Source organism: Protopterus annectens, chromosome 11.part0 (genome assembly GCF_019279795.1).
Source record: "Protopterus annectens isolate FY-2018-M chromosome 11.part0, PAN1.0, whole genome shotgun sequence".
In the NCBI taxonomy this organism is placed as follows: domain Eukaryota; kingdom Metazoa; phylum Chordata; order Ceratodontiformes; family Protopteridae; genus Protopterus; species Protopterus annectens.
Genome location: NC_056745.1, coordinates 284,665,126 through 284,692,500, shown reverse-complemented (window position 1 = coordinate 284,692,500; position 27,375 = coordinate 284,665,126). Strand labels below are relative to the sequence as shown.

The 27,375-nt window shown below is 41.1% G+C and overlaps 1 protein-coding gene across 1 annotated transcript in view; it reads left to right on the top strand.

Moving 5' to 3' along the window:
• The window catches only part of UTP20 (UTP20 small subunit processome component), a gene marked incomplete in the record, with an annotated part of 2,478,305 nt that overhangs the window by 1,620,638 nt on the left and 830,292 nt on the right, over positions 1-27,375 (top strand). The window contains 1 exon segment of the mRNA XM_044087776.1: positions 6,619-6,845. Coding sequence (XP_043943711.1) covers positions 6,619-6,845 — 227 coding nt within the window.

Genomic DNA, 27,375 nt, shown 5'->3' with positions numbered 1-27,375 from the left:
TCCCAGCCAAAAGTCCAATTCTAACCCTTCTACCAATAACTTGCTACTTAAAACTGCAATGGAATTAATCTCTTATTTCAGAGAGTATAGCATCACTAACCAAGGATTCACAAACATCTGATACCAGCCATGCCGAACAGCCACATAACACCACATCCGCCTTCCAACCTGTGCCCACATCCTTTATAAAACTGTTCTTAAAGAAACACAAACCGTGCTCCTACTTCAGTTGATGACCTTCCAAGTGATTATCTTAAAATAACAACCAGTAGCATTGCCTATCCTGTCTCAACCCTTATAAATAGATCAGTCCAGGATTCCTGCATTCCCTCTCTCTGGAAAAATCATATGTTATCCCGCTGCACAAAGGAGGATATTTAGCAGACATCACTAACTTCAGACCTATATCATTGTTATCCCCATCTCCAAAATACTTGTAAAATGTATTCAGAAACAATTGTTAAACTGTTTCCTGTAGGAAGAACTCCTGTTCCCCACACAACATGACTTATGTCAAACTAGTCTCCTCCTTATTTCTAGACTTGCCTGAAAACTTTAACGCAGTTTGTCACAACAAGCATGTACTGCAGATGTCCTCACTAGGTCTGTCCCAGCCCCACCTGTCCATGATTTAAAAGCTCCCTATCCAATAAGTATCAGTCAGTAAAATGGCACTTCACCCTCTCTCCATATCTCACAGTCACCACATTGCATGCCTTTCAACCTCTTAGTTCAAAAAATCTGGGCAAAACCCGACAAATGGGGGCCAAAGGCCCAAAAATAGGAACATATTTTAAATATTGCTGTTATAAACTTAGAAAGCTGCTAGAGTAAGAGAGTATTTTTAACTTACATTTCCTGGAGGATTTTAGTCTGAAACTCAAATGTAAGTCATTATTCAGTGAGTTCAATCCCCAGATCATCCCAGTGATTTTCCAGAAAACCACACATTTTATGAGGAGCAGACCAAAAATATGAGCCAAAAATCTGGACAGTTGAGAGGTATGCACTGGTGTACTGCAAGACTCTATCCTTGGCCCCCTCATCGTTATCATTCTCACTAATACCCTCCAAACATCCACACAACAGGCTTCCCTGATACAGTACGCAGTTGACTTTACTGCAAGACTCTATCCTTGGCCCCCTCATCTTTAACATTCTCACTAATACCCTCCAAACATCCACACAACAGGCTTCCCTGATACAGTACGCAGTTGACTTCACACATACACACATCTGACAAACTGGCACATCTCCAAAAAATTACTCAAGATGCCTTTAACAGCCACTGAAACATGGCCTTGTAACTCACAACTCATACTCCACCCCTTTTTTTCCCAAATCCCCCTCTCATGAAAAAACAAAATTTAAAATTCTCTCTTAATTATAATGAAATCACTTCTCATAGCAAATTATTAGGGGTGATGGTGGATTATCTTAAATTTCATCAGCATGTACAGAATTGCATAAAAACTCACCAAAAACTAGGGGTGTTATACACAGCCAAAAACATTCTCACCAATGCACCTAAAACTACACTTACAACTACTTACCTTCTCCTCTTTCAACTTTATGGCACTCCTGTCAAAACCTGAACAATGCTGTAATAAAGTGGCCAAATTTGCAGCAAATGCCTTTTTCAAAACCCACCACTCTATAACGCTAAAAAGTCTAAATTGGTTAGAACTACCACAATCAACTAACATAAACACAACTTCTTGCTACCTATAAAATGATCAAGTATCCATCTGCTTGAGCAGCACTAAATATCATTCTACACAAGTATGTCCCCAATCGGTCTTTACAATCCAATGACCAGAAACTCCTCTCTGTCCACAAACATATCAGATGTGTTGGGCATGGTCTGTACTTGCACCTTGTTGCTAAAGCTTGAAACTCCTTACCTGTACCGATCAGGTCAGTATCCTTCCTCCAGCCCTTTAAAACCATTCTGAAAGACTTCCTAGCCAAAATCTCTCTCTGCCCTTGGCCCCTTGCTCAACCCAAGGATAAACTGTATCCCTAAATATGAACAAGTACGCTTTCATACCTTATACTTCCTTACTCTCCCTTCTTTACTCACTTCCTTACTTTAGTCATTTTCTCTCCCCGACACTTTTTTTCTAAATATGGTACAGCTTTCTTTTTTTCTCTCACTTCATATTGCAGTTCCTGATTGCATTATACTAACTTACCTTTAATTTTTGTATAAAGTAGCTACAATTTCCTTAAACATTAAATCTTTGTCATATAATTTCTATCTGTTGTTGTTGTGTCTTTCGGCTTTTCCCGGTTAGGGGTCGCCACAGTGGAACTCCGGTCCGCTAATGATTGGCAGTAGATTTTTTTTTACGTGCTGGCTTGCCGGGCCTAACACACAACCTTCAACGAAGGAACGCCCATTCACGCATGTCGCCACACAGAAGACGCTCTGAGAATCGAACAGGCAACGTCTAACTGTGAGGCGACAATGCTACCGCAGCACCACCACCGTAGTATATAATTTCTATCTGTACTTGACCATAATTATTTAAACTGTAGATGTTTTTGTATTATTTTTGAAGATTGTAAAATTATTGTTCTTAAAATGTTTTTATAATACTTTGGAGCTTTTCTCTGTGGGCCACCTCTGAATATGGGCGCCACCCAGTGGGACTTTCCAGGTAATGAAATGAGTTTTTAGTCAAATCTAGAACAGATTTTGCTGTTAAAAGGGGGATAAATTAGTAGGACATATAAAATATTGCAAGCTAACTATAATCAGTCAGAGGAGGTTAGAAGAGTTTGGGAAAGACTGGAAAAGCATTTTTTTCAATGAAACAATGAGAGGATATATTAGTTTCCAAGTATGCAAGTAAGTCCAGAAGATTTAGGATTTCTGCTTAGAAGCATACCTCCCAACCATAGCGAATTACTCTGTTTTTACTGAGTTTTGGGATCCAAATAATGGGGTCTCACGATTCTCGAGTGGCACCCCTTAATTTCCCAGCTTTTTTATTTAAATTTTTCTCCCGGCTTTTTCAGCTGATGTCATCATGTGCGCGATGACGTCAGCTCCATGAAACAGCCTGCCAGCTTGTCGGAACTGAGCTCAAGGGTTCACGTGTCTGCATTTCTGGCTGCTGCAGCCAAGCTGAAAGGGAAAGGAATAATGGTGGTTCCTTCGCTGTTAACGGGTAGCTGCAAGCAGGAATGGTGGACCCATGAATGGAAACAAGCCGCGAGGCTGTTAACAGGACTGCAGAGGTAGTACTTATGCTGACATTCGGGTTTAGTTTTTATGATGATGAGGACTGCAGAGGTATTTGTTGTTTGGGTTTAGTGTTTATGAGGTGTGTGTGTGTGTGTGTGTGTGTGTGTGTGTGTGTATGTATGTATATGTATGTATGTATATATATATATATATATATATATATATATATATATATATATATTAAATGCCCCAGGTGAATATACCTGGTGGCTATAGGTACTCAGGCTCAAAACATTCCCCAGGTGACTATACCTGGTGGCTACAGGTACTCAGGCTTAAACTCTGTACCTTGGGTACAGGTAACAAGAACCTAAAGTCCCTACCCAGCACCACTTGTGAAAACCTTCCAGATTTATGCCTCGTATTTTTGTTCTGGTCCTCATAAAATCTGTGGTTTTCTGGATTTTTGTGGGTAATCAGTGAAGGATTGAATTCACTAAATAATGACAGGCATTTGAATTTCAGACTTCATATTCTTCAGAAAATAAATGGTAACACCAAACCTTTTATTCTAGCAATTTTTTAAGTTTATAAGATCAGTATTTTAAATTTGTTCCTATTTTTGGGGCTGTATTCCCCCCATTATTGGCTTTGTCCAGGTTTTTTGTGCTAAGACATTGGGAGCTATGGTGAGAAGTGTGAACTGAATTCTGTATTCCCCCAATATTGGCTTTGTTCAGGTTTTTTGTGCTAAGAGGTTGAGAGCTATGATGAAAAGTGAGAACTGAATTCACTAAGTGATAGCTATTTAAGTTTCAGTCTTCCTATCTTTCAGGAAACTGCTGATTTGGCATAGTGGTATGTTGCTCTGGCTGTAGTGCACAGGGTCCTGGGTTCAAGAGTTGGCAGTGACACGCATGGTGGTAACACAACATTTTATTCTATCAACTTTCCAAAATTATACAAGCAATGTTTAAAATGTGCCCCCCCCCAAAAAAAAAAAAAATTGGCTTTTTCCAGATTTCTTGTGCGGCAAAGTTGAGAGAGAAAGCGGAGTGCTGAGTGGATTTTACATGGAGCTGAGAGCTTCAGGGGAAGAGGAGTTTAGTGTTGCTTATGCTGAGTCTGCTTGCATTGTTAATAGCATAACAGGTTAAATACTTGTTTTTGATGCAGAAGGCTGTGGGTTCTACTCCCACAGTATCTAGATGTATTGCTGATACTGTACTGTGTTGTACTTTTAAAGGTGGTTGGTGTAACAAGTCAAGGGTGTAGCTACAGATACAACAGAAGTGAGAAAATGTCATGCACAAGGGCATTTGTGCCTCAGTGGAAAGAGCAACAAATATTAACTCAAATTCAGGAACAGAAAATCAGAATTATTATGTTCTGTGCTGCATTATAAGAAAAATATTTTTAAAGAAGTACCGTGCATTTTCTAGCATTCAAGATAGCATACATATTTTTCCACTGCAGACAGTGGAGAAGCAAGAGTGGCCAGTTAACAGCACCTGGATTACAGTGATAGTTTTGATACTTCAGGATGAATGTAGGCGAGGGTCTGTCAGTACTTGGACAAAAAATTGGAAGTCTTAAAACATGCAGTTTGCCTAGTTTGTTTTGCTGTGCATTTACAGCTATTGAGTTGGTCTGATAACACAAATCAGAGTAAGTCAAGCAAAAAACTGAAATTGAAAATAAAGTTTGAGAAGCTGTGCAAGATGCCCATGGCTTACACTACTGTCATTTATATATATATATATATATATATATATATATATATATATGTATATAATGTGTTTGTGTGTGTAAGTAGACTTTTATAATGGAAATGTTCTGAATTGGGTAGTTTTGCCATTATTGGTTCATGCATTTTGTTTAATTGCCTACTGGAAAAATGTTCAAACAATAAATTTAAAATGCGCTCTAACAAGTGTGCTGTATTATACAAGGAATATAATTTAATAAAGTCAGGAAGGTGTATCAAAGAACACATGTATGTTTCTTGTTTTGTGTGTAAGGGGTCTATGATTTGAAAACAGCCCAAAGGTAATCTTTATCCACCACTGGCCAGATGCATTTTCTTTGGATGTGGTGTGGGTTTCAATGCTGTTTCAAGGAGAGAAACGTTTTAATGCTAAGTCTGTTTTCATTGTGAGACAATATTGCTTTATTTAGCAGACGTCTATTAGTGTTTGCGCATTGTGGTATAAAATGTAAAAATACAATCCAAATAATCATTGTAGAAATAAAGCGGTATACACATTAGTGTTTATGGTAAATGGGGCGAAATAGCCAGGTAATAGGACAATGGAATGACTTTGGGGGATTCTGGTGCCATATTTTGGTTGTCTGTTCTTCAGTTTGCATTTGAAAGTTGGTATTGCACAATTCCATTGGAGTGGGTGGGGTTATGTAATTATGTATGCACATTTTATGTTAATTAGCGTACAGTTTTGTACCTATTTTTCATGGGCCTTGTCCAGATTTTTTATGTTTCCAGGTTGAGAGGTATGAGGTAAGAGGCAACTGGAAAGGTTTTTTTTTTTTTAATGTAATGAGTTGGCAAATTAAAAAAAAATCCATGCAGGGTACTGTGACTGAAATATTGGGAGAGTAAATGGTTGTAACTAAGGAACTGACTCTCTTGTGTTGGGAACCAAGATCTGAATTGCTTAAGTCCTTATTTAATTCTGTTGGCTGCCAAAAAAACAATTGCTAGAAAATGGAAATCATAATCTAAACCAACTGTATTTGAAGTATTGATTATTGTAAAAGAGAAAAGAACTGGAAGAGAGATCTTTAGAAAAGGGAAGGAAGAAACTGCATAGAAATAAATGGAATTTGTGAGAGCAGTAATAAATGCAGGATAATTTCAAGAGGAGGAGCGATGTTTAAGAGGAGGCCATAACTGAGTGTATTTTTGTAATGTTGGACTGGAAAGACAGTTGTTATATTGAAAGAAAGAAAATTATGCAATGTGTTTGTGTAAATGGAAAGAAATATTGATATGGTTTGTTTTCTTTTCTGTTAATGGGTGTGCACCTATGTCTTAAGTGATATTTTAATGGTATAGGCACACACATTAATAGAAATGTTGATATTGTTTGGTTTGGGTTATGTTAATGTATGTGTGCATGTCTTAAGTAATATTTTAATGGAGGTGTTAAAAAAAGAACATGATTTTCCTTTTCATCTTTCTCATCTCATTGCTATGTTGCAAAACGGTTGTTTTACAGGAACTGACAGCTGCAGTGAATTTATTGTTGTCATTTAGTCTTTTGACAACTTTTGTAAAATGTAAACAGTCTTTCTGATGTCTGTATTAAAAATATATGTAAAGAAATTTTAGATTTTAGTGTGTGCATATTATCATTGTACTGGAGTTTTTTTCCCTAAGTTTCTTGTGTTTCCACTTTCTGTAGGTATTTTCCTCTTCTTGCCAAGAAGAATCCTGAAAATCCAGAGTATGATATTCTGACAAACGTGTTTGCATTGCTTTCCACAAAAAGTCTGTCTGTAGTCACAGCTTCCATTGTGATGAACATTGCAGATAACCTCTTTACTTTTCTTGATTTTGAGGCTTCTGAGAATATTCCGATCCTTTTAGTAAATGACTGTGTGTTCCCTGAACTTGTGGTGACTGATGAAGGTGAGCAGTTAATGATTTAAATTGGTTTAACTTTTTATGCCTTGTATGAATTAACTTCTCAAAATAACATTCTGGTGTTGCATCTCAAGATCAGTTGAGTCATCAATGCAAGAGTAACATTAAGTTAATTAATCCACTAAGACTTGCGCAATTTTAGTATTAAAGGAAGCCATATTTCATAAATATTGTCCACTCAAAAGTTTCTATTCTTAGAAAACATGCATGCTGCATATCTTTATGTGAAAAGAGAAAAGTCAACATGTTAACAGTTTTTCTTCACCTTCCTTGCATTTGCATCAGTTTGCATCACTGGCTGATAACCTCTATCATGCTATGAGCACTTTCTTTGCAGTGAGCCCCACTTCTGATTCAGTTTTGCTATTTGTAGCCCTTAATTTTTACAGCTTCTTCTATTGTATATGAAATAATTTTTCATTCATAATAAAACTGATTTATAGCAATTTTGAATATTAGCAATATTTGCTTATCTGCATGAATATCATGAGCATGATGTGAGGTGCGTATTACTTTAAGTCCTTCCATGTCACTGTTGCAGTATTCATAACATTAGGGATCCCCTCCCAGTTGCGGCCTGACATTCGGCCAGTATATCAAAGCCTTAGGTAGCTTTAAGATACTCTGTACATCACACATATGCTCCTCGCATAGCGTAAGGCATAAAGGTGAGGTGTTGCCCGGACGTACCATCCTCAGAACTTCTTTGCTGCCAGTCCAAACACCATCTCTGATCCTCGGTCTGATTGCCCAAATCGTTGTTGGCGCATCTAGCAGCTCAGATAAGTAGTCTGTTGGGGTTTTTTGCTCCTCATCTTTTGCTTTTGTTTTGTTGTGGGGTTTCATGTCATCCAGAAAGGGTAAATGCCAGTGTGGGAGACATATTCCCCATAAAGACTGTCACGAGCAGTGCTTGTTTTGCTTAAGGGCTTCTCACAATCATATGTCCTACAATATTTTTCAAGCATTTGTACCAAAGACCTTACACAGTCATCTTTCATCCCTCTCTGTTTGTTTAGAAAACCAGCGTCTCAAATTTTTAGCAAAAGATGGTATGGAGGGTACTTCCCAGCCTGAAGGTCAGTCGTCTGTGAAGAAGGCGGCTAGAATGTTGGGTCAGATTCCTTGGCTGCACCTCCTGTATTGGACGTCTCTCTCGAGGCTGATGAAAGCCTGGAGGTTTGTCTGGTTCTTGGTTTGGACTCCTCTGTCATGATCTTTTCGGAGGCCTGCATGGACCCATCTGCTCACATGTCCTCAGAGACCTTGCAAATGTCCATTTCGGATGGTTTGGGGGAACCACGGCTGATCACTGAAGAGCCTAATTGGATGTCCCCTTAAAAAAGGAGCAAAGGATAAAACATGTTTCTTCTGTTCCCAAGGACCCTCAAAGTGAATGGCAGAATTTTACACAGAGCCTATTTAAAGCCCCTATAGGTTTGAAGCCTCTTCGGAGGTCTCTGTTCCGGCTCCTCTTTGGTCATTCCCCACACCCACAAGAGCTCTAGGGATCAGGATTCCTCTGTAGAAGAGGGGGGTTTGTATGAGGATTCCTTTGCTTATTCTATGCACATTCCTTCCCCTCTGAAGTACAGTTCTGAGGAAGAGGACTCTACTAGTCATGAATCTCCTTTTGAGGAAATTTCTTTAGAGATACCATTGCTAGAATGATGGCGTTCTGTAAATGGGATTGTTCCCAGGTGTCTGAGGTGCAGAGGAGATATTATGAGCGTCTTCAAATGGAGTATCCTAGAGACCCTCTGCTGTCCACCTGTTTTAGTTGCTTTTCTGGATGCTTTTTCTTCTGCCTCTTAGGCTCCAGATTCTCAGCTTCCTGCTCCTAAGAAACCACACAGGTTTTATAAAGTACCCGATGACTGTCAATTCCTTTACAAGTGTCCATCTGCTGACCCTTTGGTGATCTGTGTGGCATCTGATAAGGCTTCCAAATGACTGCCCTCGACTAAGCTTCTTACTTCAGATAAGGACAGCAGGACCATGGAAAGGCTGGGTGAGAAAGTTTATACTCCAGCCATTCTAGCCTTTTGGGCTGTTAATTCAGACTCATATGAACAGATATGTTTTGGCTGTCCTTTCTCTGGATTGTCAGGTTATTTCAGACCTTCTTGATTCTGAGGGTAAGACTTCTGCCTTGTCTTTGTTAGGGGGTTCTCAGGTAGCTTGCCATTCCATTGTGTAGTTATGATACAACAGATGTTTCCTGTAGGGCTGCTGCTTCATATTCTGTTTTGAGGAAATGTTCCTGGCTATGGCTTCAGCCTCTGCCTGATGATATTAAGGCTAAGTTGATGGATGCTCCTCTGGATAACAAATGTTTGTTTGGTGCTGCTGCTGATTTGTTTGAGTCCCTGCAGGAGAAAGGCAAGGAGTTATAGGATCTGAAACATATTTTTGCTTCACCAGTACCTAAGTTCCAGGGGAACTACCCTACTAAACCAGCTTTTATTCAAAGGCAGTCTCGTCCTCCTCCTAAAGGTAAAAAACGCGGTATGAAGCTGTTCCAGCTAAATCTACTCAGACTACTTCTGCTCAGAAACGTTCTTTTCCTGATAAACCAGGTGCTGACTTGTCAGACGCTTCCTAGCCAAATTCATGTTTCTCTTGTCTTTTTCTGTTTCTTCCTGTTTAAGTATTACCCAAGACTCTTGGTTTCTTTCCATCTTTCGCCAAAGGTATTTCATGGTTTGGAAATATCTTTCCTCCTTCATGGGCATTCCTCAGCTACCTCAAGAACAGTTGAGATTTTTTCCAGGGGTGCTTCAGGATCTTTTGACTCAGGGAACTGTTCAAGAGATTCTTGTTCAAAGGTGGAAGGGGTTTTATTCCAGAATGTTTTTGGCTCACAGGAAAGAGGGCACTTGGAGACTTATTCTGGATCCTTCTCAACTAAATACTTTTCTGACAGTTCCTTCCTTTCAGATGTTATTCCCTTAAGACATTGTTCCCTTTGCTGCTTCCTCAGGCTTTTCTGGTTTCTCTGGATCTCAAGAATGCTTGCCTTTATATCCTTATTCATCCTCTCTTCAGGACGTTTTTATTATTCTCTGTTGCTTCCTTGCATTTTTAGTTCTCTGCTTTGCCCCAAGAGTATTCACCAGATGCCTAACTCCTGTGATTACTTTTTGCAGTATTTAGGGGATCCAGGTATTTCCCTACTTTTATGTTCTCCTGTTTCAGGCATCCTTTCCAGCGATCCTTTTGACACTTCTTCTTTTTGCCATATCCCATCTGAAAAACCTGGGGTTCACAATAATTTCATAAAGTGTTTTTTGACTCCTTTTAAACAGCATGTGTTTCTGGAGTGCAGGATTCAGACTGCCTATGTTGGCATCCCTACCTCCTCCCAAGGCCTTAACTCTCCTTTTTCAAACTCTTCTTCCTCTGACTCTGTAACAGCCAGGGAATTCCTCAGGGATCTGGGGTTCATGGCATCCACCATACTTATGCTCCCTCTGGCCAAACTCCACATGAGAAAATTTCATTGGTTTCTGAAGTCAGTTTAGTTTTGGAATGCTCTTCCCGTAGACTTTCTAGTTCCTCTTCTTCATTGTCTCAAGTGGGACTTCACTGGTGGATCCAGCAGTTTTCTCTAAATCCAGGGAACCCCTTTCATCCCCTCTTCCCTCTCAGAAGCTGTTCACAGATGCATCAGACGTGGGAAGGTTCAAGGGGTGTGGTCACATTCTCAGAAGAAAGAGCATATCAGTGTCAAAGAGATGAGAGCTCTTCTGCTGACACTTCAGGATTTAATCCCCTTTTCTCCCCAGGACCTCTCGAGGTGTTTACAGAAAATACCACAGTGATGTGGTATATGAACAAACTGGGGGGGGGGGGGGGCAAGGCAAGATCTTGTCTTCTTTGCTAGTTGGCATTCCTAGTGTGGGATCTGGCTATCCAGTTTCAAGTGACTCTTCAGGCAGTGTACATTCCCTGAAATCAAAACATTATGGCAGGCACTGAGCAGGTCCTTAATTCACTCCCACGAATGGATGCTTCACAGGTTTGTGTTTCTGGACATTGTCCACCAGTGGAGTACTCTCCAGATCTCTTTGCCTTCCCTCTGAACAGACAACTTCCTCTGTTTTGTTCCAGAGTTACAGGTCCTCTGGTTTGGAAGGTGTATGCGTATCTTTTTCTTGGAAGGGGGTGTTTCCCTATGCTTTTCCTCCCCTTCCCCTCATTCCAAAAGTCATGTTCAAGGTTCAGCAAGGCTCTCAAAATCTTGTTGGTGACTGCCTTTTCACTGAGCCTTGGTTCTCTCTCCTTCTGCATTAGCCAAGGGCAATCATCACAAGTTACGTCACAGTGTGGGCCTACTCACACAAGATAAGGGATCTCTCATCCATCCCCACCTGTCCACTCTTCAGCTGACACTGTGGGTGATAGGATTTTGACTCTTCATAGACACCTTTTTTCTGAGGACATCCTTAGGGTTTTGCAGGAAGCCAGGAAACCCAATACTAGGAAATCCTATTTATCCAAATGGAAGAGGTTTTCTGTTTGGTGTCTTTCAGTAACCTGGATCCACTTTCTTTGGACATTCCTCTGGTTCTTTTCTATCTTTGTGAATTGCTCAATGCTAGGTTGGCTTACTCTTTTGTTAAGGCCCACTTATCAACTCTCTCTGCTTGTCTGCCTTTATCTCCTGCTTTGGCTTCTAGATTTGAAGCTAAACAGTTCCTTAAATGTATCCTTCATGTTAGGCCTCCCAGGAAGCCTGTCCCTTCTACGTGGGATCTTAATTTTGTTTTGAAGAAATTGACTCTGGATACTTTTGAGCCTGCAGCTTCAGCTTCCTTGCAACATTGCTCCTGGAAGACTATTATTTTGTTAGCCCCTTACTTCTGCCAGACGGTTTTCTGAGCTTCAAGCCCCTATGACTTGTCCTCCTCTTTTGGTGTTTCATAATGACAGTGTGTCCTTGAGTACTAATCTGTCTTTTGTGCCCAAAGTGGTGAATGAGTTGCCCTTAATCAGTCTATTAATTTGCCCACTTTTTTTTCTTCTCCACAGTCTGCTAGTGAGAAGGTACTGCACACTTCAGATGTGCATAGACAAATCAGATTTTATTTGCATAAGACTAAGACTGTCAGGAAATGTGTTCAGCTTTTTGTTTCCTTTCATCCTAGGCCTTAGGAGTAGCTGTGTCCAAGCAAACTATTTATTCTTGGATCTATAAAGCTATTTCTTTTTCTTGTCATCGTAAGAGCCTTCCTTGTTCTGTTAAGGCTTATTCTGCTAGAGCTGTGGCGGCTTCTGGTGATTTTTTGAAGGGTTTGAATACTAACTTTATTCTTGAAACAGCTACCTGGACTTCTGTGCATACATTTAACAAGCATTACAAGTTGGATGGAATCTCCAGAGGTAGAGCTGGTTTTGCTAGAGCCATCCTTCATGGCTTCCTAGAGGGTTCTTCCTCCTCCCAAGTTTCTTCCTGAGCTTTATCACTCTCCCTAAAATTATGAATACTGCAACAGTGGTATGAAAGGACATAGTACAGTTGTGTAAAATCTTACCATAACAGTAGCTGTCTCTTCACTGTTGCAGTATTCACTCCCTCCCTTCTTCCCCTGGTCTATTTGCCTTCTGGATTCACTGGTGGTGTCTTGTCTTCCTTGGACTAGCGTATCTACTGGGGCTGTAAGTTCTGAAGATGGTATGTCCTGGCGTGACGTATAGCATACATTAAAGCTACCTAAGGCTTTGGTATACTGGCTGGACATCGGGCTGACCTTGGCAAGGGATACCTAATGTAATGAATACTATAACAGTGAAGAAGAGGAGGACATCTACCATTATGGTAAGATTTTGTACAACTGTACTATCGCCTGACACTCGGCATAATGCTGAATGAAGTTTCCGCAGATAGTTGATATCCTATTAGTACAGTGGAGTGTTTACACTATATTATAAAAATCCATCTGTGTTTATATATCTTTGTCTAACTGTACTTGTACCAAGCTTAAAAAAGTCAGATTTCAGTGTACCATTTAAAGTATATCCAGAACAGTGTGTAAATGTGATTTACTGTGGGAAAACTTAAAACTGGACAGACCATTTTTTAGTTTAACTACTGTTTCGATGATTCGTACAGGTAAGGTTACAGGTATCCAGCAGTTTTGGAGTACTGATGTGTCTTTATTCAAAATGAAACATAAAATTAAGTTATATTTTGATGTATTTTGAAGTTTTGAAAAGGATTACCATTGTAAAGTAGTTTCTTCTGAGTGGTTATGCTGTTTTATGTTTTCCTGTAGCCCTTATGACTTGTATATAATTTCTTTGAGGTATGGCAAGGAATATTATTTTATCAGAAATCATTCAAGATTCAACAAGTTTTCCTTTAAAGTCTTCAGTTATCAGATGGTGTAATTAGGCAGTGTTTCTTAGGGTATGTGCTGCACTGTTTTGTGATACAGAAATTGTTTAAGCCGTAACCTGTTGTTTGTTGTTTTATTTTGTGTATGTCTGGCTTCTCAACCATATGTTCTTGTGGGACCCAGTTAGCTGATTACATTTAGTAGTCTTCTGTATGTTCATTAGGTCACTGTTGTAGTATTGCTGACAAGTAGGTTGTGTACCCTGTACAGAATACTGTATGTCCATCCAGTCTACAAAAACATAGGCACCCTCCTATCATGCTGTACATCTTATCTATGGGTATGAAGGAGACTAGTGCTGCTACACAAGTGAACAGGTGCGGATATCCTCCACTTTCTTGCCACCAGTCCATGAGGGCAGACTGTTGTTTCTGTGAAAAAAAATTGTATTCATTTTTATCTAGGAGAAGATAATGTAACTGCGTTTGACAGATCTTCTATAAAGATCGCCATTGTTAAGTGTTTGTTCTGTTTAGGACTAGGACATAACTGTAAAGGAGTGCACTATCTGTCTTTTGTTTCAGAAAGCTATTAGAAGTCCTTTAGCCTCTCTTAAGATGTACATCGAAAACGGATGTCTCAAAGAACTTGCATTAGGAAAGATGGCTTTTGGATTCATCTCCTTTGGACAGCCCTCAGCAGCCTCATCAGAAACTGAAAGAAACTCCAGTTTTTTTAGTTCATTCAAAGTCTGGTGTCTCTCTTGAAGCATATGATGAGCCTACAGACCATCTGAATACATCTGTTCCAGCTGCTTTCAAGACCCTCCCTCGGATGCTGACAAGGTACAGGGTTCTGGCATGTCCCTTATAAGTGACTAGACAGCTGGCAAAACCACAAAGGGAGAATCTGTGCTGATTATGTCTGAGGGACAGGGAGGTACTCAAGAGAGAGGTATTCAACAGATACTTTGCAGAGAAGGACAATACCAGGTGCTATAATGGTCATACATCAGGGGTCTGCTTCTCCTTGTATTATACCTCTGGATACTCGTAAGAGGAGAAAGCAGAAGACAAATCAGAATTTCTCTCCTGTCACTCGTGCTCTTAGGGTCATCAATAGGTGTGGTATCGTTTTTCTCAAAAGCTTTTGAAAACCTTAATGTGTCTGCAGCCATTTTGTTCCTCTCCTCGTCTACTCCATAAAAAAAGGAGAGTCTCACTTCTTCTGAAGATGATGATTTTTCAGATTCTGATGGTGTATCGTTACCTTATTCATCTCAGACTTGTTCTCCCATAAGATTTTTGAGATACTGAAGATACTGTCTACTGACTTTGCTCAAGAAGAGCTTTCCTTTGGTGGTGCTCTCATAAAGTGATGCAGCATTTCATCTGGGAAAGGTAACTGGCATAAAAAATCCAAAAAAGGTGTTATGATCTATTACATGTGGATGTCACTAAGTCATCTCCAAGTCCAGCTGTATTGGAAGATGCCTCCCTCACTACATCTGGGGCTTCTGAATCCCAACCTCATGTAACAGGTTGTCATAAGTATTTAAGAAGCTTTTCTCTTATCCAGAAGTTGTCTGTTTGGAGTCTGGTAAGTCCTCTGAACTACTTCCTTCTTTTGTAATGCTTTACGAAATGATAAGGTCAGTAGGACTCTGGTTAGGTATGGAAAGAAGGCATACTCTTCTGCCACTATATGTTTTTATGCCACTTATTTCCAGACCCACATGACAAGATAACTTATTTATGTTGGCAAAAATAGAATAACAAATTTCTGACTTGCCTGATTATGACAACAGAAATGCCTTGCAGAACATGCTCAACTTAGCCCCACAGGTAGCAAGACATCCCATCAAATGTGGCTGTGATGCTGATGATGCCTTTTCCTGAGCAGCTGCTGGCTCTCTCCTTAGAAGTTATCCGTGACTTCATCTTCAGTCTTTAACTGATGATGATAAGGCCATATTTTTGGATGCCCCTTTAGTCAGGGTTGATCTGTTTGGACCAACTTCAGCTGAAATTGTCCAAAATTTGCAGGAAAGGGGGGAGGATAATGCAGGATTTCAGATGGCCTTTTTGCTCCCCCTTTTCAAAGTTCCAGTGGAACTATTGCTCTAAGTCTAGTCCCTTCTTCTGTATATGTTAGAAATCCAAGGAAAAAGGTAAAAAAAAATTCTCCAAGAAAAAGTGACAGCAGAAACCTAAATGTGACTTTAAGGGATTCAATGGATCTTTTGCTGACAAAAGCTGCAGTTTATGACTCCCTCCTTTTCTCCCTCTCTCCACCTTGTTCATACCACTCCCAACCTTTCTCATTGTATTCCTGTTTGGAGGAGAATAATATCAGTACTTTGGGTAGTGAAGAGGTATCCCTCGGGTGCCCTCAAGACAACAGCACCTTGTACCTCCAGCATTATTACATTGGGGTGGGATTATAGAATTTATCCCTGTCCATCTAAAAGGAAAGGCAATGGGTTTATTCAAAACTTTTCCTTGTATCAAGAAAAAAGGGGCATGGACACCCATTATGGATTTATCTACCCTAAACTTATGTCTAAAAATAACAAAAGTCAAAATTATTAACTCTTAAAGCTTACTTCCTATTATTTCTCCTTGACTTTTTGTTTATCTTGGATCTGTAGGATGCTCACCTTCACATTCCCTTTCATCCTAATCACAGAAAATTATTAGTTTTGTGCTTCATGGTATCCTTTTCAATTTTTTGCTTTACCCTTTGGTATCTCTGTGGCACCAAGAGATTTTACAAAATAGTTGTCCTCTGTGATAGTATTTTGCAGCCTCCAAGGTATTCACGTTTGCCCTTACTTAGATGCATTGTTGATGCAGACCACTTTATTTCAGAAAAACATTACAGGATTTACAATTGATCAAGCTTTTCCTTTATTTAGGTTTCACTGTAAACTTGAGGAAATCCATTTTCTGACATTTTACTTTTTATCCCTCTCAAATCTGGGAATGACCTTTGCAGGAGAGATTTTGAGAGTCCTGGCTTCTATGATATCAGCAATTCAAATGATTCCCTTTGCCAGGCTCAAGATTCAGTGGTTTCTCAAATTGATTTGGACGCATTACCATCCTCTGCCCTTCCCAATTGCTGTCTTGTCTTTTGTGAAAAAAAAATTCAGTGGTGGATAAACCAGATATCATGCAGTCCAGGTGTTCTCTTTCTGGTTCCTTCTGTCTTCAGTAAGGTCTCAATATATGCTTCAGATCTTACCTAGGGAGATTGTTGCATAGACATGGAAGTCCAAGGAAGCTAGGAGCAAACAGTTATCAAGGAAATAAGTGCCCTGTCCTTTGACCCCCCCCAAGACTCTTCACTACCTGTGTTCTCTTGGAATGTTTCAAGTCCTAACTGAAAATGCTACAATCGTAGTATATCAACAGACAAGGGGGGACAAAGTCTTACCACCTTTGTAGCCTGGCTGCCATAGCTTGGAAGATTGCTGTTCCCCATTTTCTCTTTCTCCAAGCAACTTGCATCCCGTCAAAGATGAATTCAGTAGCAGATTATCTGAGTATTATTTTTATTTTATTTTACATTTGTTTACTGGGAAAGTCTGACTGGACACAGGTCCCTTTTCAGTGGAGGCCAGGGGAGAAAAGCTCCAGTTACAAGGATAAGAACAACATACTAGCATACATAGACTTCCAGTTACAGGCATTTCAGCAGTGTAACAAACATACAGGATACTATATTGATAGCAAATGATACAAAATTAGAAGACCTAAATTGTATTTCTTGGAAACAAAAGTCCCATCATAGCTCATATTTGTAAACTGCTAATGCATTCTCAGACCTTGGTTGTATTCACTTGTAAATCATGTATGTAAACTGTTATTTTTTTTTTAATACATTCTCGGAGCTTTTCTCCCTGGGCCTCCACTGAAAATGGGCCATGTTGACCCAGTGGACTACCCCGATAATCAGACTGGAAATACATAAATAAATAAATAAATAAATATTGTAACAGTTGCAGCTGAATTAATCAAGAGGGTTATACACATACAGATGTAGTTATTTCAAGTGTGATTGAAATGATAGAGGGTTATAAGCTTAACAGATGAGGTTACTATAGCTTGATATTTAAATGAAGAGGGTAGAAGACTTTGGGAAATTAGGAAGGCCTGGACAGGGGAGAAACAAGAGCATAGTCAGGTGTCCACTAGGTGTGATTTGAGGAGCTTTTTGAATTGTGAGAGAGAGCTGTTAGAAGTTATTGGGATTGGCAGCTTATTCCAAATTTTAGGAATATAGTTAGAGAAGAGAGATTTACAGTTGAGTTGTTGGGTTTGGTGATATCTAGAAGGTGTTGGTTACTGAAGCGAAGAGATTGGGCTGAGGTGTATGGTTGAATGAGTTTTTGGAGAGAAGGGTTTTTTCCAGGTTGGTGGAGAATTTTGTGGGCAAAGGTTAGTTGAATAAAGTGTAGAAGCTGTGGGAATTCGAGTCAATTAAGCTGTTTTAGTGTTGTACAGTGATGTGATCTATGTAACGCTCCATTGGCAAATCTTGCATTTTATTATAGCAAAATTCCAGTTGGTTTAGATCCATTTTGCTGAGATTGGTTAATACTGGGGAGGCATAGAGCAGGGTTAATAGGAGATGTGTGAGGGCTATGGTAACTTTTGTGTTATTTGTAAGAAATTGTTTCTATACAGAAGACCTGTTTTCTTGTGAACCTTTTTGATGGTTTGGGATATGTGAATATCAAATTTCAGGCTGTTATCAATTTCTACCCCAAGCACTTCAGTGGGAGTGCTTGGGGTGATGATGGTTTTGTTCCTGGAGAAGATATTAAAGGGCTGGGCTAAAAAAAGAAGAGCTTAGTTTTGTTGAGATTTAGAATTAGTTGGGAGTTAGTGAGCCAGGTTTCTACTGGCAAAAAGGAATCTTGGGTTTTGGTGTGGAGTTCTTCCAGTGTGGGGCAGCACATATTAGGGTAGAGTCATCAGCATATTGTACTACAGAGGCTTGTGGTGCTGAGGTCCTGATGTGGTTTGTGAATAGAGAGAATAGTTGTGGTCCAAGGTTTGAGTCTTGTGGAACCCCTAAGGAGACTGTAAGAAGAAGAGAGAGTTGTTGCCATTGGATGGCTTGCAGTTGTCCAGTTAGGTAGCTTTCAAACCATGTAATGGTGGAATTGCTGAGGTTTACAGCAGAGAGACGACTGATGAGCTTGTTGTGACTGACCATGTCATAGGCCTTGGATAAGTCTAAAAATATGGCTGATAGAAATTTTCTGTTGTTTCTATGGTGGTTAACAGTGTTAGTAAAGGATAGTAGTGCTGTAATGGTGCTGTGAAAGGGACGGAAGCCATGTTGGGTGTTTGATAGTAGTTTGTATGTGAGAAGGTAGTCCATTAGTTGGGCGTGCACTACTCTTTCCAATGTTTAGGATAAGGGAGATAGAACGGCGATTGGGCAATAATTGTTGAGCTCAGTGGAATTATCTCCTTTGTGTAGTGGTAGAATGTGGGAGGTTTCCCATATTACGGGTACTTGGCTTTCAGATATTGAACGGTTTATGAGTTTGGCTATTGGGTAGGCTATTGCTTCACCTGCACTTTGTAGAAGTTCTGCAGGAAGGTTGTCAGTGGCTAGAGTTATTGGTTTAAGTTTTTGAAGTATTTTTTTTTATAATTATTACCGATATTGGGTGTAGGTTGAAGTGGGAGGTGGAGTTTTAGGATTTGGGTCTGTTCTTGAGGGCCAGAGGGGTAGGGTTACTGTCAAAGCTTTGCGAGTTTGCTACATATTGGATAGTTTCTGTGACAAATTTATTAAATTGGGTTGGAATATTATCAGAATTGTTGGTTGTTTTTGAGGCAGGGTGGTGGATTTACCTGACTGAAGCATGTTATTAACTGCTGCCCAGAATTTGTTGTTTTTTTGTTTTGTTCCAAAGTTCTAGATATGTTTACTTAGTATTTTTTTTTTTTTTTTTTTAATTGTTACCGGGCTTTGTCTCTAGTCTTGACTAGGGATTTACATTCTTTAGTTAACCAGAGTGCATACTTAGATTTTATTTTAGTCTGATAGTTCTATGGGGGGCATGGGAGTTTAGTATGTCTAAGAATGCGTTATTGAATGAGTTAACTGCGTCGTCAGGAGGTAACTGTTTGAGAGATTCCCAATTGCAACTATCCAGTAGATACAAGGAAACCCTAACAAGTGGATGCTGAACAGAGAGGTCTTCCTTCAAATTGTCCATCAGTGGGGAACTTGCCAGGCAGATCTAGCTACCTTCATTCTGAAAAACAGCTTAGAATGCTGTGCTCCAGGGTTCCATGTGGGGAAGCATGGAAAACTGATGCCTTATCAATCTCATGTAAGGGGAAATGTTATGCCTTCTGTCCTTTTACTCTCATTTCAAAAGTCCTTCTGAAAAACCATCCAAAAATGCTGCTGCTGGTGGACTTCCTTTTGGACCAGCGGTATTGGACACCCTGACTGAAATCACTGTTGCAGTATTCCTGACATATGGTTTGTCACTGCTGATATCTGGTTGGGGTACCAAAGCTTTACCTTCCCAAGGTCATACATCCAATACATGACCTCAGCTCATAAACATAAGGGTACATAGATGAATGTATGAAGTTAAATCTTAGACTGTCTTACCACCAGCCCGAACGCAGATCATGCGTCCGTTGGACTGATTGCGATTTGGTCATTGGTACTGTTGCTTCACTTGATGATTTTCTTAGATAAGTGCTACATTGGGGAACCTTTCTTTGCATTTTTTGGTTATTTTGTTTTTCAAATTTGTTAGATGACAGCTGGAATTGCTAAGTGTGAGGTAGGCAGATTATCTACAAGGACTCTCACACAAAGTGCCTTTTCTGTGTAAGCCCAGAACGCTGTCACAAATCCTGCTCCATTTGTTAGTGATTCTTTTCCAAAACCCTTGGGTAGAGGCTTTCCTCTCTCAACACCTAGGTTCATAGGTAAGTACTAGGCTATCTGCCCAAGGGCATCTATAAGCCTATCCAGAATGTGTTGGCTTTCGCCGCCCCCTTAGATTAGTTCCCTGTGCCTCTGTCCAGCAGGGGTAAATTTTCTGTTTCCCATCCACTCGTCAAGGTTTCTCTTGAAGAGTATTAGTGAGGGGCTCTGCCTAATGTAGATTGGAATACTGTTCCAAAGCATGGGGAGTCTCTGGGACAGGAATCTATCCCTCCAGCACATCCTATTCATCGTTGTGGTGCGGTTTAGATCCCTGGAGCGTGTGGCTCTTGGGATTTATTATTTTTTTTTTTAGGTGGAGCGTGTCCATCTATTCTGGGTTGGACGTGGCCTTGTATGTCAGGCAGAGATCACCTCTGAGTAAGCGGTATGCAACCGAGTACAGGTGGAGTTTCTTCAGTCGGGCTGCATAGGACATCTGTTTGAGGCCAGTAATCTTCTTGGTGAGGTACTTCTGTGGTCTTTCCAGCTGTTGCAGGTGTCTTGTAAGGTACATCTCAATTGGGGCATTGTACTCTATGATGGGTCTGATGAGTAGAGGGGCACAGTAACCTCTTTTGTTCTAGATGCGAACCCTTTTGTGATTAGATGGGCCACATAGAAGGATTTTCTAACCACCTTGGCAATATGATTATCAAAGGAGAGATTACTATCAACTTGGGTCCCCAGATCCCTTATTACATTTTCTGTATTTAGGGGACTACCACGTATGTGGTAGTTCACGGGAACTTTGTTTTTTCCAAAGGGGATGACTATGCACATTTTGGCATTTAGCTTGAGGCCATGATTTTGACACCAGGTATCCATCTCAATGAGACCCTTCTGAAGGATGTCTGTATTAGCCAGAGAGTCAATTATGGCCCCCAGTTTGCAGTCGTCTGTGAACTTGGTCAGCCGTAGTCCTCCTGTGCTTGCCTGTACCTCTGAGAAGTATATACCAAACAGGAGGGGTCCCAGGACTGAGCTCTGTGGGACACCACTTGTAACCGGTTTAGAGTCGGACCTAGAGCCTGCAACTCTCACCCTGTGGGTTCTATCCGTGAACCAATTGGCAACCCATCTCGTGACATAGGGGTTTATGTTCAGGCTGATGAGCTTGTCTATAATACCAGAATGGTGTTGAAAGCCTTTGCGAGGTCTAGTTAGGCTGTGTGGACCTCCTTTCCCTCATCTAAAGAAGTCCACCAGGTTTAGGAGGCATGATCTGCCCATAACAAAGCCAAACTGGGTAGGGTCCAATGTTTGGAGGTTCCTAATGTCTCTGTTAATGAGTTCCATGATGATGTGCTCCATAGCCTTGCAGACCAGGCTAGTCAGGCTTATAGGGCAATCGTTCCCGGGGTTCGTTGTGGCTCCACCTTTGTGGAACAGGTTAACTGTAGCTGTGGGCCACTCTATGGGTATGTAGCCTGTAGAGAGGCTGAGTTTGAACAGTGTGTTTAGGTGAGGGATTAGTTCATTTTGGAGCTCGTGTAAGACGCAGCCTAGGACACCGTCCGGTTTCATTGAAGCTGTATTTTTGGCTTTGGATAGGCCTGTTTTAACCTGTGTGTCAGTGATTGCCGGGGCTCTACATTCTTCTGGTATGGTTATGGGCCCTTTGGGGGGTGAAGTTTGCACTAAATCTGTCTGCCAGAATGTTGGCAATATCAGTCGGTTCAGTGTATTTTGTGCCATTCTGCACTAACTCAGAGCAGATCTGAGAGTTTCCACTTAGGTTCTTGACATAGCTAAAGAACGCTTTGTGGTTGTCTTTGGAGTCCTTGGCAATTTTTCTTTCAAAGCTAGCCTTAGATGATTTTATGAGGGATCGTAGTGTCTTGCTGATACTGATCAGGGATGTTTTTCCTTCTTAGGATTTTACTCTTTTCTGTACTAGTTTCCTCCTTCTATTGTATAGCTTGTTTATGGCAGGGGTCCACCAGACTGGTTACTTTTCTTGGAGGAGTGAGTCTTGGTTTTGCTTGGGATAGCACGATCCATGCATTCCTGCAGGTGCTCATAGAGTGCCTTTGTAAGGGATTCAGCAGCTTGAACAGCGTTGTCCTTTAGCATGTGGGCTGTGAACCTTTCCACCTCTGTCTTAAGTAACGTAAAGTTTGCTTTTGAAAAGTTTTTCACGGTAGTTTCCTTGATTGGGGGTGGGGGCGGAATGTGGATATCCAGAATGATTAGTCTATGGTCTGATCTAACCAGCGAGGGGTTGACCTCCGGTGTAGAACACCGGTCACCCATACTGGTGATGACCAGGACCAATGTGTTGTCACCGCTGGTGGGAGTGTTGACCAGTTGATCCAGGACATTCGAGTTAATAAATTCTAGGAAGTGTTGGACAAGGAAGTTAGTACTTGAGTAGTTCTCCCAGTTAATGTTTGGGTAATTGAAATGACCCTATATTAGGGCGTTTGGTAGGACCTTCATATTTTCCAGTGTCTTCAGAAACGTGGAATGGGGGTCCTGGGTCATGGTGGGTGATCTGTAGCAAGCTATAATTTGAATTGCAGTTTTGCCCATTGTTAGTTGCACATGGATGATCTCTGAGGCATTGTGCTGTGCTACTAACCTGGAGGTGTGGTTATCCTTGATGAATATGGATACACCCCCACCTTTTGTGTTTCGGTCTGGGGTCTGTGACCAAAAAGTATGGTATGAGTTATAGCCTGATAGTGCTGGGGTGCTCTCTGGAGCCTTAAACCAGGTTTCTGTTACTGCACAGATACCAATGTTTTCCATACTGAGGAGTGCCTCGAGTGCATGCATTTTGAGGTTTAGACTTCTGGCATTGAGTAGCATTACCCTCACTTTTTGGTTACTTATGCTGTTTACGGTGGTGGGTTTATCTTTTGAGCTTTGCCTAAAAAAGGCACTATGGGGGCGGCAAAAGCCTTGGCCAGTATTCGAAAGCCTGAGGGTGACTGGTGCAAGCCATCTCTTGCGAAGCACAGTGGCATGTCGAGCATGTCATCCCAGGTGGACAGATACTGGATCCCCTTTGAATGACATCAGAAACTTAGCCAATTGTTGAAATTGATCATTTTTTTCTTTATACTGTGGCATCATTCTTGGTGAGGGCAGGATGCTACTCGGGGTCAGGGTCATACTGGCCTGGGCTACGTGATTAGAGAGCTCTTCCATGTCTCTCTTCATGTAGTCCAGGGATGTATGTCTCAGGTCATTCACACCAACATGGACAATGACAGTGTCATATTTGTATTTGTTCTGGAGCAACCTGAGTGCTTGTGTTATGTGGCTGATCCTGGCACACCCGACAGGCAGCTAACTGTAACCTTCTCCTTGTCCAGCCTAGTTAGTGGGACACCAGTGTGCCTGACTATAGAGTCACCTATTACTAGTGTGTTGAGTATGTTATTTTGCCTTAAGGGCTGTGATTGCGTGGCACACTGATTATGTGAAGTGTGTGTGTTTCATGGTTTGTGATGGGGTGTGGAGGTTGCTTGGGTGTCTGCTTTGGAGGTCTCTGTTGCTTTTGAAGATTTTTATTTAGAGCCTCTGTTTTCGTGTATTTATGTGTGTTATTTGCTGGTGTTGGTTTAGTAGGTCTATGTGAGACTGGCGGTGTGCTGCAGGTATATTCCTTCTCCTCTTGACTGTCAGTTCCAGTCTTGGGTTGAGGGAGCTTTGCTTTCAGTTTGGCTGTATAATTGCATCTCTCGTATATATTAATGTTTGGTGGTGGGAGGAGAGGGTTGTCTGTGTACATGAGGCAGTTGTAACATTGCCTCAAAATGCCCAGATTCACCAGTTGAACTGGAGAGTACACATGAAACTGCCCTTTGGACATGCCTGAATCGGTAAAGTGAGATGTTTTACTGATTGGCTGGTAGGGATGAATAGAGAGCCTTGTCTTTCTGGACAGTATAGGGGGTCTAGTGCTATGGTTAATTAGTGCTTGCTATGAGTTTTGAGCAATTGCTGGGCTGTGAAATGAATGGTTTGAGTGCTTAAGTTGAAAGTTTGTCTAGTTCCAAGGGAAAAATTAAAGAGCATACTTCACCGACGCTGCCCGGCACGCAAAACATGTGCAAATGCGGTTTTTATAGCAGGGAAATGAAAGAGATAGATATTAGCCCAAAATGGCCAATAAACAACTAACTTCTTGGCTGCAGCAAACAAGGCACACAAATTTCAGAAAGAAACAGATCAAATAAGCAGGCACAATAAGCCTTTAACCAGAAATTCCCAGCTCAGAAGGACAGAATCTAGCCTCTCCTCCCACAAGAATGTCTGGAAACTCTACATCTTAAATGCTTGCCAGTCCAGAATGTCAAAATCTACATCCACAGGCATCCCTCTTCTACCTAAGAAGCTTAAGGAGCCCAGAACAGATAGTAGTCCAATATTTCAGACTCCGACATACCTGCTGATGTTGCAGGTTATCTGTCAGGTGACTGCTACTGAGATCCCATTGGAGGCTAGTATGGCTCCTGAGGACTTGCAGACTGCTGATACACCCACTGAACTGCGACTCATCATTTCCAAGGGCCCTCATGGCGTCCCTCAAATATTAGTTAGGGAAGAGGTTCCAAGTATATTAATAGAGTTTAGGCAGGGTTCCAAACCTCCATGTCTCATCCAGGCAGACATCATGCCCAAAAAGAAAAAAACAAAAGGCTAGATATGTAGCCTGTCAGCAGCTATATAAAAGTTGTTAATAGATTTCTCCCAAGGCTTGTTTAAAGCTATTATGTCTTTGAACACCCCCCCCCAAAATCCTTTGGGTCTCCACAACTACAAGCTACTCCTTAAAAACACCTTTATCATCATCATCTTCTGAGGAAAAAGTTTAGGTTTCAGATCACTCTCTAGACCATTCTTCTCTAGATGAAGAGGATTACTTGTCTCTGGATTGCCCTGTTGAGGAAGCTTCCTTTGGGGAGACTATCCAGAACATGATGAAACATTTTGATTTGGCAGTCCACTCCAATCCTTAATGTACAGAACAGGTGCTACAACCTCTTGGAAATGGATACTCCTGCCCGTTCCCCAGTTCTTCCTGCTCTTCAAGCTTTCCAGAATGCTTTCCAGTCCACATCTTCAGTGCCTGACTCTCAACCACCAGCTCCTAAAAGATCAGACAGGTTTTACAAGGTGCCTGATAATCTAAAATTCTCAAACAAGAATCCTGTGGCAGACCCCTCTGCAGTATCTCTTGCTTCAGATAAGCCCTCTAAACTCTTACCCACTGTTAATGCCCTACCTTCAGTCAAAGGCAGTAGGGCTATGGATAGATGAGAAAAGTAAGTATACACCTCTTCTGCCCTTGCTTTTAGGGCAGTTAACTACCGCACTCAAATGACTAAATGTTTGATTTCTGTACTTCAGTCCGTGAACAAAATTATGATGGACCATCCAACTGCAGAATCAAAGCAACAAATACAGAATCTACTTTCCCAGTCTACTTAAATAGCCAGATGAATTATTAAGTGCAGATGTGGATGCTGCTTCTAGGGCAACAGCTACTGGATCTTTTATTCACAAATGTGTATGGCTTCATAGCCAGTCCATTCCTAAGGATGTCAAAGCAAAAACTTTTAGACTCTCTCTTGGACAAAGTCATATTGTTTAGTCCACAGGCTGCTGGTCTGTTCAAAACTCTCCAAGACGAAGGTAAGACTATGAAAGACTGCAGTCAGATTCTACTCTCCTCTGCTCCTAGATACCATAGGAACTGCCCATCTTAATCTGCTTCCTTCCTCATGAGGTACCATAGGGCAACTCAAACACCATGAAAAAACCCTAGGAAAAGGTACTCTGACAAACTTCATAGGGAACCTCCTTCTGAGAAGACCACCTTTGCAGCAACCCCCGCCCTTGCCCTCAGCCCCATAACTCCTCTTTCCAAAAGACTGCCACTCTCCCCATCCCTGTGGAAGCTATCACCACAGTCAAAAGTTTCCTGTCCATCAAGGATGGTTATGCCATGTCCTGGGATTATATTTTCCCTCTGAAAGGCATGTCACATCCTTGTCACAAAAGGCTATCTCTACTCTCCTCCATGTTTAGGACCCCCTGAATCAGAGCGCCATTGAACAAGTCCCAAAAGGCTTCATAGGAAAAGAATTCCACTACAGAATTTTTCTGGCAACAAGAAAAGGAGAACAATGGGGCCTGTCCTAGACATTTTTCTTCGAAACGCTTTCTTGAAAGTGACAGCTTTCAAAATGCTTTCCTTCTGCCTTTTGTTTGCCCCAAGCCTTTCTAGTATCCCTAGATCTGAGGAATATCTACTTACAGATACCTATTTGTCCATCTTGCAAAATTCCTCAGTTTTTTTCTGGCTGCTTGCATTTTCAATTTACTTCTCTGCCAGTCTTTCCTCAGCACCAAGGGTGTTCTCAAAGTGTCTGGCTGTAGTGGTACAATTCTGCCATACCCAGGGAACTCAGTTTTTCCTTACGTAGATGACCTGCTGCTCCAAGCTGTGTGTGTCTTTGTGTGTGTCTGTGTCCCCAGGAGTCCTCCTCCAGCATCTACATTTTAGTCTCTAACTCCTGTAAGGTCTGGGTTCACAGTAAACTTTCAAAAAATCCTGCACTGGACCTGGTTTTCCTGGGTTGCAGACTGGACGCAAAGAAAATGCATGCCTTCCTCCCTCAGGAGAATGCTCACAGTCTGCTCAACTTCTTCCTAGATCTCTTCTCTGCAATGCACTGCACAGGAAGGGGAATATTATAAACTTTGGGTTTCATAACAATCATCATTCCCATGCTTCCTGTCGCCAGTCTTCACATGAGGAAAATCCAGTGGTATCTGAAGTCTGTCTGGTCCAAACACTCCCACCCTTTGGACTCCCTGGTTCCCTTTCTTCCTCCTCTCAAAAAATGAATTATTTGACCTCATAACATGAAGAAAGGGGGCTCCATAGGCAATCAAACAGAAATGGCCAACAGATGTCCCTTGATAGAGGTGTACACCAGCTCTGAGTTAACAAGCTCTATGAGGGGAATGGGTATACCCAGTTGGTAGTGGTCCTGCCCTGTGTTGTGGCATCTAGTAAAAATATTTCCATTTGGAAATGAAATATTTCCTTGTAGCAGGTTTTCTTCCTTACTTTATCTCCTGCAGCACATCCTCAGGATAAAGGTACCTGAAGGGAATTAGATGTCTATCAACCAAATTATAAAATTCAGAGTGTCTAGATTTGGATGAAATAGAAA